The sequence below is a fragment of the Zootermopsis nevadensis genome, unplaced genomic scaffold, assembly GCF_977971745.1.
Source record: "Zootermopsis nevadensis isolate Lab colony 2312 unplaced genomic scaffold, Znev_1.0 Znev_ptg000003l, whole genome shotgun sequence".
Lineage (NCBI taxonomy): Eukaryota > Metazoa > Arthropoda > Insecta > Blattodea > Termopsidae > Zootermopsis > Zootermopsis nevadensis.
The window spans coordinates 4,697,206-4,711,872 of record NW_028259135.1 but is presented as its reverse complement, the minus strand read 5'-3'; the positions used below and the strand labels follow the sequence as shown (position 1 = coordinate 4,711,872).

At 36.5% G+C, this 14,667-nt stretch overlaps 2 protein-coding genes and 1 long non-coding RNA gene across 7 annotated transcripts in view; 1 reads left to right on the top strand and 2 right to left on the bottom strand.

Annotated features, from left to right (window-relative positions):
- Nucleotides 1-3,263, bottom strand: part of LOC110839559 (general transcription factor 3C polypeptide 1) — a 42,829-nt gene extending 39,566 nt beyond the window's left edge. Inside the window, exons 1-3 of one of the 5 annotated variants that reach the window (XM_087340223.1) lie at nucleotides 3,149-3,263; nucleotides 1,111-1,247; nucleotides 95-194 (exon numbers count right to left, since the gene is read on the bottom strand). In XM_087340223.1, coding sequence (XP_087196349.1) covers nucleotides 95-176 — 82 coding nt within the window. In that variant the 5' untranslated portion in view covers nucleotides 177-194; nucleotides 1,111-1,247; nucleotides 3,149-3,263. Of the gene's footprint in view, nucleotides 1-94; nucleotides 195-1,110; nucleotides 1,248-1,864; nucleotides 2,420-2,454; nucleotides 2,474-3,148 lie in introns of those variants that run through there. The other 4 variants (XM_087340251.1, XM_087340234.1, XM_087340244.1 and 1 more) reach the window with 4 other exon arrangements.
- Nucleotides 3,007-5,777, top strand: LOC147874891 (uncharacterized). Its single transcript, XR_015532544.1, has 2 exons — nucleotides 3,007-3,119; nucleotides 3,211-5,777. It is a non-coding gene; the product is annotated as an uncharacterized LOC147874891 (long non-coding RNA).
- On the bottom strand, nucleotides 5,126-14,640 carry LOC110839562 (glutamate receptor ionotropic, kainate glr-3). The gene is made up of 6 exons (XM_022083894.2): nucleotides 13,209-14,640; nucleotides 12,698-12,871; nucleotides 11,841-12,070; nucleotides 10,461-10,678; nucleotides 6,180-6,415; nucleotides 5,126-5,495 (listed from the first exon to the last, which is right to left on the bottom strand). The coding sequence occupies exons 1-6, from the start codon at nucleotides 13,310-13,312 to the stop codon at nucleotides 5,276-5,278; spliced, it is 1,182 nt and encodes a 393-aa protein (XP_021939586.1). The 5' UTR covers nucleotides 13,313-14,640; the 3' UTR covers nucleotides 5,126-5,275.
- Nucleotides 14,641-14,667: the final 27 nt, after the last annotated feature.

The window sequence follows — 14,667 nt, the reverse complement described above, 5'->3', positions numbered from 1 at the left end:
AAATATTATAAAATATTAAAACAGCGCTCATGAAATTCATAAATATAAATATATAAATGATATAAAGACAAATTATTGAAACACATTACTACACCTTCCAATGTAATACCATCCAATCCCTCCAGGGCAATCTCATCTGTAATCGCAGTCACAAAGTTCTGAGTGACTCTATACATCTTGAAGTATTATGCACCCTGTGGAAAGTAAAATACAATGCTTATAATAAACTACAGACAGTTTCTTGGGTTTTCTTCAATGATCCAACCTAGACATAAACAATCCATTTTCCTGATGATACTAGTATTATTAGCCCATTCATAAACTGACTCCTTTCAAATCTTTCAAATTTGCTAGCTTGAACAGACAGTTCAAAATAAAATATATGTTACATTCTGGTAAAACAAACTTCACAAAAATTGCTAATTACAGAAAAACATACACAAATACAAAATATAATCACAAAATAATCAAAACTGAAGGTTCTACTTAATACCATGGCTTAGAAGATGACTCCATCATCACACTCATCGCCTTGATAATGGAGGCAGCAAGGACCTCAGAAACATTGGTAAACCCCTACCAGACTATAAGGAGCTACAACCCATAAGACAGCCTCTTGTGTGATATGTATTAATGTTTTCAAAAATCATTATTTGCATGAAAAACAGTCTGCTCATGAAAAATTTCTTCCACAGAAATCATAAAAACTGATGGCAAGTGTTCAAAATAGCAGTCTCTTGAAAAGAATTATTTAAGGAATTTGAACAACTTCCTTCTACCAGAAAATTCTTACTTTCATTATTGGTAGTCATTATAGACAACATGGAAAAATTATGAACAAATTCAGGCATACAAAAAATATGGCATAAATATGACCTGCATATGCTGTGTTAACATATATATCAAAAAGAACTGTACTATAGACAAACCAAGTTATTAAATATGTTTCCATCAACCATTTGAAGTTGAAATCATGATAAAAGTATCTGAGAGAGAATTAAGAAATTATCTCTTAGTTAAATCTTTCACTCAGTAGATGAATTTATTTTGACAAAGAATTGTCAAGGATTATAAATAATTATTAAGTTCACAGTTCTTTGATGTAATTACCATATTCAGTATAATTTGATATCCTAAACGAATGGTTAACACATGGGTCATGATTCACACTGTGAAGGCTGGGTTTCCATGATCCTCTTTAACCCTTTGAAGCTGTATCCAAATAATATTTAAGAATTCAGTCCACACTGCAAAGAAAACAGAGCACTTCACTATAACAAAGATTAACTGGTTAATGCTGTTTAAGGGAATAATAATGGTTTACAGTGACAATTTTTGGCACAAGTCTCACATTTAATTTTGACAAAACAAATTTCATTAAACTGTGTACTACCAGCAAAAATTGTGTTAATACAATTGTACATGGTACGAGATTTTAAAATTAGTCTACTTTACTTACTTCCATTCGATCAGGTCATATGGAATTATTTTCTGGGGAGACTCAACAGGCAGCAAAAAGTATTCTACATTCAAAATAAATCATTAGAATAATGGAAGGCAGTAAAACAAGAGCCTTATGTATGGAACTGTTTAATAGATTTAATATTCTTCCACTAGCCAGTAAATTCTTGTTCTCATCATCATCATTATTTGTTGTGGACAACACAGAAAACTTTCAAACAGACTCAGATATACACAATATAATATACAGATATAACCTTAAATTCCTAAACAATAACCTAAGAACATATCAAAAAGAAGTTTACTATATTGTAATTAAGCTGTTCAATAATCTTCCCCCACCATAAAAAGTCTGAATTACGATATAAAGAAGTTTAAGACAGCATTGAAGAGTATCTCTTACCTCACTCCTGCTCCATATAAGAATTTACCTTAACAGAAAATTGTTATAAATACATGCCAGCTAATGAGGTGATGCTTTTGAAGGATTAATGGAATGGAATTAAATTAAATTCTATTCTTATCCTGATGTTACTTCATGCACACATATTCGATAGATTTAATGGGAAAAGACCTCCGTCGTTAAAATAAAAATAAGTGTGTCAATTATGTTAACCGATCTCAAGTTACGTACAACCACCTTTCACATGTGTATAAACACACATTCATAGTTGATTCCCCTATGCAATAAATACCATGATAGCATAGGCAGTGTCATCTTTGTGTCATTCACGGATTTACTACTAGAACAGAGAATTCTATTATTCTTAACAAATGCCAACTAGAATCATGTTTAGCCTTCAGGTATTTCTAATCCACGTGATCATCTGGACCAAATGTTACATTTAATTCCATAACCAGGTTCCCAACAGGTTGATTCACATATATCAATATAGTGCAGATTACTCTGCCTACGGGTATTTGTTCAATCTACCCCTTTCCCCACCGACATTACGCATACGCCTCCATATTTCTTTTGCACACATGGATTACCATGGAACCTGTGTAATCCGTGATGTAAGATTATTGTGATTCGAAGGGTTGCTGAAGGCAACGGCAACCCATGTGAAAGTAATGAACATTATTCCACTGCTCTGAGCAATGTCCTGCAACTGCAAACAGCTGTCTACAATAGAAACAGCAATTTCACTAACATACAACTTATACATATATTTATTTTGGCCGTCTATACACAAACTTATTAAAATGAGTTGTTAAAATATTATAAAATTCACAATATAAATATAAAATATGTTATGTTATGTTTTGATGCTCTTATTATCGTATTTCGATATTACATTCTATGGCATCTTCATATTAGAAACGACATGTTTCGATGTACTAAGACATCATCTTCAGGTTATCAATTCTATTAATTTTATAAACTATTATATACTAAGCTGCGTTGCATTTATTGATTTTATGCGTTTGTGAATCCATCCATTTTCATGATTGAATTGGTGTTAATGTTTCGTTGTTTATTGTCTGTGTAATTAATATATATATATATATATATATATATATATATATATATATATATATTGAAATCAACACAAACATGACGCAATTGAGATACAAATACAACTTATAACATAACCTAAGTTGAGGTGAATGCTCCAGTCATTGAGGCTTCGGGTGGTATTACAATTTTTTTGAGGGTAATGAATTTTCCTTGGATGAAACTAACTTGGGAAACCTTTGTCTCAGTCAGTCCCAGCAAAAGGTTATTTGTTGTCTCCTTTATTGCAGTCTGTGAATAACACTCGTTCAGCACGCACCACGTCCGTCTTCTTCCTCCTCAGGGACGTAAATTTCGCTACGGTCGACAGCTAACCGGCTGTATTAGTTTCTCTCCAGGGTTATTGAACGTGTGGATGGGTGAGACGTACCTTCTCCTCGATCCGTCGCCGTTAGGGCATGGTGGCACTATGTTAAAATTTGTATTGTAGTTCTCCATTAAATAGAGTCCATTTTGCTCCTTTGGGCCAGATGGATCGCTTCCTGTAGCAGTAATCCCATTGTGCGTTTCAGCTGTTCGACACAATGGGTGGCAGATCATTTGCATTCAACAAATATTAGAGAAAAAGTCGGAGTATAATGGGGCACCACCTATTTGCGGACTACGGGAAGGCATGTGACTCAGTTTTAAGAGAGGTAGTGTGGCATTTTGATTGAATTTGGAATACCAAAGAAACTTGTTGCATTAGTTAAGATGTGTAAGGCTGGGGTATCTAGTAGAGCTCGTGTAGGTAATCTTCTGTCAGATCCATTCCCAGTGCACAATGGCCTAAAACAGGGGGATGCTCTATCCCCAATGGTTTTTGATTTTGCTCTAGATCATGTCATCAGGAAGGGCTCAAATTAAATGGTGTGCACCAAATACTTGTCCATGGTGATGTCAGTTTGCTGGGGGATGGTGTGGGTACCAGAACCAAGAATGTGGAAACTCTCCTGCATGCTAACAGGGAAATATGCCTAGAAGTAAATGTAGACAGAACAGAAGACATGGGTATAATACGAGATCAACAACAGCAAAATATAGGATACATAAAACAATTTTGCCTGTTGTCTTGTATGGTCATGAAACATGGTATTTTACCTTGAAGGATGAATGAAGATTACAAGTGTTTGAAAACAAGGTGCACAGGAAGATATATGGACTGAGGAAGGAAGAAATAAGTGGGGAATTTAGAATATTACATAGCGAGGAGCTGTGTGAACTGCACAGGTCACCGAACATAGTGAGGATAGTGAAATCTAGAGGCGCTGGGCATGTAGCACACATGGGGGGCAAGGGGTGCATACAGAATTTTGGTGGGGTGTTCTTATAGAAAATAACCACAGGGCAGACCAAGAATGAGATGGAAGGATATCTTAAGGAAGTGGGCTGTGAGGATCTTGTCTGGTGGCAGGCTCTGGTGTTGGTCCTGCAGGTGCTCTGCTGCCAGGGAGTTGGTTATATTTAACGTGTTTCTTCCAATTTAAGTTACTGTCAATTTGTAAGCCAAGGAATTTGTCTACTTGTACTTCCTTAATTTATTGTAAAAACCTATATTTAAACTAGGACATGTCTTGTACTTTGTAGCAAATTTTATGTAGTTTGTTTATCAAAGTTTAGTGCCAGTTTGTTAGCTTTAAGCCATTTATTTAGGTTGGAAATGACATAAATTCTGGATGTGTAATAATGATACTTGTATCATCAGCAAAGATAATAGGTTTGGATTGATAATACAGTGTTAGACTGTAATCTTGAGACTTGCAGGGTGAGGAAGTGGGGTGAAGGAGGAAAGATAGCGTCAGCCTTTAACGCTTCAGATTTCCTACATTCCTTGAAAGTCTCAAGATTACAGTCGCGTACTATATATGGTTGCAGGAAGATCACTGATATATGCGAGGGAGAGTAGGGGTCCAAGTACTGAACCTTGTGGAACTCCATGATTAAAAGTTCCCCATTCTGAATAGGTATTATGATTGGTAAGGAGGGATTTAATTTCTGCTTTCTCCCTTCTATTATTTAGGTAAAATTTAAACCACTGTCCTGCTATTTTATATTCCAAAATGATCCTTTACAACTTACAGTCCCATATCTGAACATGTCTTGTTTGATTTTCTCAAGGCCTCTTCTGTCTGCATCTTAATTATAATTAGCGTCAAAATACCAGCATACATGAATCCAGTTTCTAGTTTTATTAAATGGAACATTAATTATATATAGCATAATTTACATTGTCTAAACTTCAAACTGGACTGCAGTGACCTCCATATGGTCTGTGCATACTGCTACTCTAGAGGACACAAGGTTGTGAGAATACGCTTAGGCGAGAGTTGCTACAGCCCTCTCCAGCATCAACACCAAGAATGCCAAAATGATACCAGCAACATATAAACTGAGAATAGGAGCAACCTGAAGAAGTTGAACGCTGCCATCAAACCTAGTAGATGGATGATGTTGATTTTCTTGTCGTTTCCAAAAGTGTAATGGGTGTCGAATCTGGAGTACATTCAAAATTCCACTCTCACGCAGACGCAAGATTCTGACAACAGAGAGCATGCATCTAAAAGTTTCTACAATTGTTTTAACTTGGGTAAGTTAAGGGAAAATAAACAGAAAATATAATTACATTACTGTGTGTAAAAAAGTCTATTACTGATATGAAACATAAATGTTTTCTTAATAATAATAATAATAATAATAATAATAATCTGTAACTTTTATTTAACTTTATTGCCATGTTTTGCATCTGTTCTGTAGCTAAATTCATTAACGTCCTCCTGTGAGAGCACAAATATAGTAATCCATAAATAGATTTTGAGCATGAACTTCTAATAAATATACTCTGTTGGAAATACCCTGATAAAATTATAATTTCCAATATGAATCCCATCAGATATCCTTTTCAGTATTCTCTTTCCATATTTAAAATTAATTTGGAATAACTCAAGATACTTTTCAGTGCCCTGAATTGGAATTTCTGCCTGAAAGGGATCTGAACACTGCCAGATGCTGGAAGATCTGTTAATTGGTATGAGTATCATCATGGAGTATCCACAGATATTTTTAATTGCATAATGGACAATGAAGGACTGTAGCTGGCATTGTAAACATATGATATGTGCTTTTAGAATGGTTATAAAGAAAAAACTTCAAGCACGGTCATGAAGTTCAATAACAATGCCCCTCTGTCCACAGTAACGAAGCATTCAGTAGTAAAACTTACATGACATCAATGAGGCATTTGCATGGGAAGCCTTTGACAAGACCACTGCTAATCCAGGATGAGAAGTGAAGATCAGTGACTGATATTACTTTACAATCACTGTTAACAGTGGTGACCTCAGAGGTCACAAAGGATGCGACATGGCCAGAGCAGACTTCATGAAATGCTTGTTGGTCACTGTTCACCATCTTAACTGCATTCTTCCACACAGCTTCATACACATTTCCCTTGGATTTCTGTATCACAACAGACTTGATTCAATCTTTCTTTGCTTCAGATCCCAACTGTTTTATTTTGCAGAGCTGGCTGCAGAACACTTTAAAAACTGGATTGTTTTGCCAGCATTTTAAGTAAGAACAGCATACTAGTAGAATATATATATGATATCATCATATTACAGTATGTGCATCTCCAATAATAACAATCATTAAATCACACTCAGCAGGGAAGAAGATAAAATATATGACCCTACATGCCAAATTTAATATGGTGGATGAGGTTGATGACCTAATATCACAATATAAGAACAAACTAACTGCCATGGGCCATTTGACAGGTATAAACTATGTACATACGCAACTGACAGTACGATTACTCAATAATGTTTACTGGAAAACAAGTTGTAGTTGAAGTAGACTGAACAGCTGATTACAGAAACATTGATCTGCTAGCATTAATAACATGATAACGCCAACAGAAGGAATTAGCTGAAATGCAGTTGGACAGATGGCTTTTTTGTAAGAGACTGCAAGAAAAATATTCTGTGTGACTGAGAAAATTGTAACTATTAATTTGTTTAAGGACCATACATCAAAACACTGCCAGTCACAATGAAATTCCTAAAGAGGCGAATAACTGTTGTTTTGTTTGCTACTGACTCAGTTCAAGACAGTTCTTGCAAAGCTCATTGGTAAAATACAAGTGAGTGGGTGACCAGACAAAACCGTACACGAAAATTGCGCACAGAAAGAAGCTCACTGTCATGAATGCTCACACGAAAATTACTCACACGGACAAATGCTCACACTGACAAATGCTCACACGTACGAATGCTCACATGGACGAATGCCTATATTCACAATACTATAAGTAATCGGAAGCGTTAACTGGTTACCGTAGTAAACCGACGTTTCGGAATCAAATTCAATAAAATATTCTCGGGCAATCAGCCGCGTTAACTTTTTACCGTAGTACAGATTCCGTAGTAAACAGACGTTTCGGGAAAATGTTCAATACAATCTTCTCGGGCAATCAGCCGCGTTAACGTTTTACCGTAGTACACATTCCGTAGTAACCGACGTTTCGGGAAAATGTTCAATACAATCTTCTCGGGCAATCAGCCGCGTTAATTTTTTACCGTAGCACACATTCCGTAGTAAACCGACGTTTCGGGAAAATGTTCAATACAATCTTCTCGGACAATCAGCCGCGTTAACTGGTTACCGTAAGTAAAGTAAAATTTGTCCCACTATACACCATGTAGGCGTTTGGGGTGAGTGGAGGTATAGCTCCTCTCTTCCTTGACCTCGGCACTAGATGGGGGTGAGTGGTCAGCATCACGCCCCGGCCGGCTTTACCCCCGGGAAAGGACCCCGGTACCCATTGTAGAGGAGGCTGGGTGGGGTTACCGTAGTAAACCGAAGTTTCGGGAACAAACTGTCCCCATCTTCAGTGTTTGTTCCGGTCCAAATTACATCTTCTGCTGAGGTAATTTCATCATACTATTTCGTTTTCTTATTATTTTATTAAGCTGGACGTCTTTTAAGGTTTCGTTTCAAAATTTTAACTTCTTGTACTGTTTGGAGTGTGATACTGTGGTGGACACTTCCATTTTATGGCATCTACCTAACTGTTTAAGACAAAGAATCAGAAACGTTAACTGGTTACCGTAGTAAACCGACGTTTCGGGAACAAACCCTGAAGATGGGGACAGTTTGTTCCTGAAACGTCGGTTTACTACGATAGCAATCAGCTGCGTTAACTGGTTACCATAGTACACCGACGTTTCCGGAACAAATTCAATAAAATATTTTCGGTCAACAACCGCGTTAACCTTTATCTTACTAGCGGTCCTTATCTGGGAAGTAAGTTGTGTAGTCAGCCCTACGAACATTCCCGGTGCGGATCTCAAAACTTGCAACATTGTAAGAAGACTTGGCTACGTCTTTTGGCCTATTTTAGGGGCTGCAAATATTGAAACACTTTCTCAAGCATTTTGACAAGGTCAGCCTGAGCTGTCAACCCATAAACAGCAATAAACATTGTTATTGTCAAGTGGGTTTTGGCTTCGTTTTCAGGCCCCTAATCAAAGCTTCTCACATATCCTCGGCATGATGGGTGAGAATAATGTGTATCCACTGAAGTAGGGGAGACAAATTCTTCTGTGTGGTCATTAGTTCACAACCATGGCTTCTATCATGTCGAATGAGCTTCAAAAGAACAAAGTAAAGTTACTAAGGCCTATTTAGGCAAGATATTAACTGCATTTTTTTAAAAAAACTCTATGTATTCTCTGTTCTATTCGAATAAATATTACTTTTATTTCGTCAATTTATCATGTTTACTTTAGATAATATTACAGTTTTCCGTAGAGCGTGCACAAAAGTTTAAAAACCAGCCAAAAACTACCACTTTGCCATTTAAATTCCCATCGTTTAAAGGTTAACTGGTTACCGTAGTAAACCGACGTTTCGGGAAGATATTCAATAAAATTTTCTCGGGCAATCAGTCGGGTTAACTGGTTACCGTAGTAAAGCGGTTAACGCGGTTGTTTGCCGGTGATTTTATTGAATATCTCCCCGAAACATCTATTTACTACGGGAACCAGTTATCGCGGCTTATTGTTATCGTAGTAAACCGACGCTTCAGGAACAAACTCTGTCCCCATCTTCAGGGTTTGTTCCCGAAACGTCGGTTTACTACGGTAACCAGTTAACGTTTCTGATTCTTTGTCTTAAACAGTTAGGTAGATGCCATGAAATGGAAGTGTCCACCACAGTATCACACTCCAAACAGTACAAGAAGTTAAAATTTTGAAACGAAACCTTAAAAGACGTTCAGCTTAAAAAATAATAAGAAGACGAAATAGTATGATGAAATTACCTCAGCAGAAGATGTAATTTGGACCGGAACAAACACTGAAGATGGGGACAGTTTGTTCCCGAAACTTCGGTTTACTACGGTAACCAGTTAACGCGGCTGATTGTCCGAGAAGATTGTATTGAACATTTTCCCGAAACGTCGCTTTACTACGGAGTGTGTACTACGGTAAAGAGTTAACGCGGCTGATTGCCCGAGAAGATTGTATTGAACATTTGCCGAAACGTCTGTTTACTACGAAATCTGTAGTACGGTAAAAAGTTAACGCGGCTGATTGCCCGAGAAGATTTTATTGAATTTGTTCCCGAAACGTCGGTGTACTACGGTAAAAAATTAACGCGGCTGATTGCCCGAGAATATTTTATTGAATTTGATTCCGAAACGTCGGTTTACTACGGTAACCAGTTAACGCTTCCGATTACTTATAGTATTGTGAATATAGGCATTCGTCCATGTGAGCATTTTACGTGTGAGCATTTGTCAGTGTGAGCATTTATCAGTGTGTGCATTTGTCAGTGTGAGCATTTGTCCGTGTGAGCATTTGTCCGTGTGAGTAATTTTCGTGTGAGCATTCATGACAGTGAGCTTCTTTCTGTGCGCAATTTTCGTGTACGGTTTTGTCTTGTACGGTTTTGTCATGGAACCAAGTGAGTGCATGGAACTCACTTCAAACTTTACTTTTAAATAAATACACACAAACACACTATTTATTTTGCACCTGATATATTTTTACCCAAAAGTAATTTGCAAGTACCCAATTTTTTTATATAACTGGAGCTGACCAACGTCTTTAGCATCTAGTGTTATACGCTAAAGTAATTTTTGGACCTGTATTGCTTATTAGAATTATGCACATAATATTGAAGGAACATTGCATGACTCATGTGTTTATGTGTCCTTTCTCAGTGCTGGAGTTATATATTTATGCCGCTGAACTTTTCAGTGGTTTCTTTGTGGTCAAACCTTAGACCAAGTCATAAATTAGCACAAAGCCAGGATTGAAGTAATTTTGATGGATATGGAGAATTTGCATTATGCAATAAAATGAACATACTGTACAACACAGTCTCACTCATATTTTAAAGAATTTCTGTAATACCCCTTTTTGTGATTTTCAGAAATTTCCATTATACAGTCTTTTGTATGTAGGCCAGTGCCACTTTTCTGATAAGAATTCTTTACCTTAAGTTCAGAATGTATATCAGATCCATTGAGTACAGCCAAAGAATACTGGGACTGTAATAGGCCTTCAAGGTTGTGGAATGGAGGCTCCCAGCTGATCACAGTAGCTATATGCGATACTAGAGTAGCCCCATAAGCTTGAATCAATATGTATGCCAGAAGTGAGGAGCACAGCATCATTATTTGAATGGAAATCAGACAACTGTGTGACGCAGAACCTACAGAGTGGAAACAGAATTAATTTTCTTTGGTAGAATAGATTTTAACGACACTGCAACAGCCATCACCAAATTACTAGATTCAAGGTCACATAACGTTGCTACATGAACAGTGGAGCTCAGGCAAACTGAATGTTCTGTGGGACATCTCATTTCAACTTGCTATAACATTTTAATTTGTAAGAAAATCAATGAGATACTTTTGACTACTGCATTCCTCATTTTGTTAAAAGAAATGACCATTATAATGCATTTGCCATTATTTTACTGAATGAAAAATCTTTTCCCTGTATTTTGAATTATTCTCCATGTCATAGAGGAAAATATACCCTACAAATGTATGTTCCACGAATCCTACCACCTACATTCTGGTTATGAAATGTACAGTCCTCATTCTGACTTCAATGGCAGATTTTACCAATCTTCCCAGCTTCACTGGTGTTGTAAGAGCTAAGAGCTTTTAAGGTTTATCTCCATATCACAACAGAGCAATTTCATGGATGAAACAACAGCCATTATACATTTGTGAAAACGAATAAATCAACATCTACAGCAAAACGTTGCCACAACAAGATTATGTGACTGCTCGCTCGAGAATGGTGACAGCACAGAAAAGCTAGCAGTGCTGTACTGTTGACGCAGAGCCACGTGGCAAGGGGAGCTGAGGTCCTCCAGTGGCTCTGAAGCACACAATTTGGCGATGGCTGCTATAATGAGGGAAAACTCCAGGAGCATCAAGAGAGCTATCATCTGCATTACTTTCACTTGGGCTAATATAAAATAGCTGTGCTGGAGTGATACAAGATTTTGTGGTACAAAGCCTGGAGAGAGATTTACAACAGTAATTGCCTTTCACTACTTTTCATTTGACTGGTTATTCCAGCACAATTATGAAAACAAAAAGTTATATTTGCTTTTGCTAATCACTAATTTCAGATATGCTTATTTAAAAATCACATAACTTTTGTTAATTATTATACATATCTATAATAAGTAACAGTGAATTTTGGCAACATTTTATAATAAATGCTTCATTATAACAATGGGTAATCTAAACATCCTACTCAAGACTAGTGTCATGCTTTGCATTTAAACTGTACTGCACATTAAGCAGCAGACTAGACAAAAATTTACAGTTATACATGTAAAAGCTATTAGTAACCTTGATAGCAGAAGAAGCCATAGATATGCAGGAAGTTTTCACAGAAGTCAGGTTGAGGCTGCTTGCCCTGAGGGAACAGTTTGTTGGCTGTCCAGAGACTAAGGTGGACAGCGATGGTGACTGAGACGAGAAATGTGACAAGTGCCTGCCACAATGTCACAGAGAATGGTGTAATGGGCCACAGCCAAGAGAAATGTGATACCGCTTTACTCTTAACCACTAGCTGGACTCTGAAAAAGATACTTTGTGTGTAACATGTGGTTATCAAACTTTGCACACAAAATGCTGGAATTTATGATGCATAAACAACAGTTAAAGAATGCACTTTGTGTCTTAGATTGCATAATACAGACATATTAGCTGCTTAGTTTATGCAGCACTGCATTTAATAACACCTGAGTAGAGCATATGCCCACATATATTCAACTGTGTCAATCTCTATAGTGAAACAAACAGGAATCATTAATTAAATAAGTACAGAATTTAGTAATCCATTTCTGTGCATAAATTCAATTATCAGAGATTCTGACTACATGAAATGAACTAAAGTTAACACCATCTCCAAGTTCGTAATTGTTAACATACAAAATATGGCTTGCATAGAATTTGTAGGTATGTTTATGATCTATCTTCTTACTATATTTCACATGCGTAACACTAATGGCTTCTTGTTAATCACAAAGAAATGAAATGCTAAATATAGATTTCATACCTTCACCATGTCAACCATAAGGCACACTACAAGAGGCATTCAGCACACAGAAGATAAAAGCAAAGATAAAACAGCACAGATAAAATTGTACCAGTTTTAGTATCATCACGATGCCTTGATTGAGAGGTTTATAAATATTACATACCCTAACATGGCAAATGGTTGACTGAAGTCTGCGATATTTCTTCTGCTGTTGTCCATGAGCAAGTGTGGTATCACATGCAAATGTTTGTGCTGGAGCTCACTCAGAAGGCTAGTCAAATTGTCATTTGCCTGATGTAAACCCAAACTCAGGTTTGAAACATCATTCACATTGAGCCTAGATTAATGAATGAAGAAATGGATGTTAGAATAACATGAGACAGGCAGTGCTAGACTTATGCTCGATTGTGACTCCAATCGTCAGGCCAAGGTTCTGCCTTGACTGTCAGTTTCCTATAACTCAAACCGATTTCACGCACGCAGCTTACTCATCACCCTGATGATGGAAGCAGCAAGGACCTTTGAAACACTGGTAAACTCCTACCAGACTACATGGTGCTACAACGAAGAAGACAACCATCATAGTATCTTTTCCATTCACAATTCGAAGACTACATGTAATATCACACTAAATCATTATACTATCACACTGAAATCATGATTAATATATTTACGAGAAATTCAGAACTTCTGCCATGGTCTCCCATATGTCACCAATATAACCATTGATCTCTCTTCCTCCAGACTGGAAGAACACAGCTTCGCCTATCTGTAACATTAAAATATATTTTCAGACACTCTGCTACATTTTGATGAGAAATATAAAATTTTACCACATATTTCCGTACGTCAGGTTTGGCACTTGTTGAAAACACTACTACATTCTCACAAAATGTCAAAATCTTAATCAACCTAAGCATCAGCAACTAAGTACCCCAAAACTGTGAAACACTATTTAAACAATGTTTATCCTAAACACCTAAATGTTTTCATAAGTTGGTGATAGTTATTCAGCTAATTAGTACATTCTCTATTCTTAAGAACTCAAGAGCTTTATAAAGAACAGGACTGGAATATATTTAAAATCTAGATCTCCAGAAGGAATGGAAATTCAGTAGAGTACACCACTGTTCAGAACTCTGCTTCATTCTCAAATCAAATCCTTCAGCCCCCACCCCTTGGATTTTACCATCAGCTATTGGACGAAAATTTTACATCAGATTATATTTATTCATTAAAATTGTATGTAATTAAGATGAAATAGTGAGGGCACATAACCCTCACTACATTTACTTCAAATGACATCATGTTAACGGTCTTTCCAGCTAGGCACGTTTTGTTTTGTATGCTCTTGTGATATACTGAAGTATTGCCATTCCACATCTTTTATCAAGTGAAGTCACACATTACGACAGAAACTACTCTTATATCCTCACATTTTATACAATGGTTAGTGTAATTACTGTACATGCATTGATGATGGCATTAGCCAGAACCAAATGTTACTAATTTTGAAACTGCTATTAGAACTTTAATGTTAATTCTTAATTGATGAAGGTATGAAATGTGAAACTAAGTGAGCTATATACATTCTGGAAGGTAAATTAACGGAACAGAAAACAGCTCCAGGGGTGTTCAGAGTAAACAATCTAACTTAAAGAACCAATTAACGTCACGTATATCAGCTGCACGTCAGGTTGTCCACTACTGTAAATTCATATTTCTTTCCAAGAAATTTTACTGTCCAGATGAAGTACTTGGTTCTGACTATTAGAGTCAGCATGTAGTAAGCAATTCATTTTTCCTGTTTTCTAGTTGGAATTTTATCATATGTGATTTAATTATGGATAAACACCTGTACATACACACATTATGTTCAATGAAGATTAAACACTGAAGATAAATGCATCTGTGCTAATATTATGTTTGTTTTGTTCAAAATGTCACATATTTGCTATATACCAGTACTGTGATGATATTAAAGCATGAATGATTTATGAATTGCTTCAACAGAAAAGACACATTTGTAATCCACTTTAACATTCTTTATCTAAGCATTTGCCTCAATGAACCAAGCACTAGAGTCAAATATCTGACAGAATAATTGATAATCTGATTAAATCAGGCATCTTA